At 58.4% G+C, this 1072-nt stretch overlaps 1 protein-coding gene across 1 annotated transcript in view; it reads right to left on the bottom strand.

Annotated features, from left to right (window-relative positions):
- The window catches only part of ELP5 (elongator acetyltransferase complex subunit 5), a gene marked incomplete at its 5' end in the record, with an annotated part of 9097 nt that extends 8103 nt beyond the window's left edge, over positions 1–994 (bottom strand). Inside the window, 2 exons of the mRNA XM_018575723.1 lie at positions 379–572; positions 777–994. Of these exons, the coding sequence (XP_018431225.1) occupies positions 379–572; positions 777–994 (412 nt within the window). The remainder of the gene's footprint in view (positions 1–378; positions 573–776) is intronic.
- Between the last annotated feature and the right edge of the window lie 78 nt (positions 995–1072).

Here is a 1072-nt window from a genome sequence, read left to right as displayed (position 1 = left end):
CAGAGACTGGGGACATAGTACAGGAGAGGGTCAGAGACTGGGGACATAGTACAGGAGAGGGTCAGAGACTGGGGACATAGTACAGGAGAGGGTCAGAGACTGGGGACATAGTACAGGAGAGGGCCAGAGACTGGGGACATAGTACAGGAGAGGGTCAGAGACTGGGGACATGTTTCAGGAGCTGGAATTGGGTCCTCTGGATAAGTGAAGGAAATCACTGCAGGGGGCCCAAAGGTTGGAACGCCCGGGCCCTACAATCTGATTGGACGATATGCCGGATGGGGGTCGGGGAATGTAACCATGTGGTAATGAGTAGACAGATGATTCTCGCAGACACTTAGGGCCCCCAGGGGCCCCGTCCTCCTGTATTGTACTCACACTGGTGATCACTTTGCCGGATCTGTTGCGCTGTGTGACGGTGACCCCGAGCCGCTCTCCTCCCTCGGTCACATCGATGACGGAGTCACAGACGGTCCGCACACATCTCACCACGCCGGGATCATGTACATCTACGTGCAGCAATGACAGGAAGTGCACGTCATGTGACCCTACCAGGGGGAGGAGCAGAGAGTGTTAGTGATCTCAGTGCTGAGTCACAGCCATACAATCAGAGTGTGACCTCTGCTTACCACAGACAGCACCGGGGTCATGGCTCAGACAGTGTATGTAGAACAGCCAATCAGGAGGGATACCCAGGAGGGCGGGTGGCATACACATGGGGCGTGGCATACACAAGGGGCGTGGCATACACATGGAGGGTGCTCGGTGTTGCTCACCTTGCTGGGGGCGGGTCAGGTCTCGGAGGGTGTGGCAGACGGAGGGGAGGGGACATCGGGCGAGGATCCAGCTGAGAGAATCCAGGACCACGGTGACCGGGGAGGCCGAGCGGCTCAGCTGATCTCTGATTGTCTCTGCGGTGAAATCTTGCGGCGTCAACGACCCGGAACCCGACCGCCAGCACCGAGGATCCGAGAAACCATCATGGAGGGTGAGGCTGCGAGGAGACGACACTGTGACCTCCCGACCTACACCCCCATACTACAACCACCATCATCTCCCCACCGACAGCCCC

The sequence above is a fragment of the Nanorana parkeri genome, unplaced genomic scaffold, assembly GCF_000935625.1.
Source record: "Nanorana parkeri isolate BGI_ZX_2015 unplaced genomic scaffold, ASM93562v1 scaffold4512, whole genome shotgun sequence".
Lineage (NCBI taxonomy): Eukaryota > Metazoa > Chordata > Amphibia > Anura > Dicroglossidae > Nanorana > Nanorana parkeri.
Note: the sequence above shows the minus strand (reverse complement) of the source record. Positions and strands in the feature narration are given on the sequence as shown.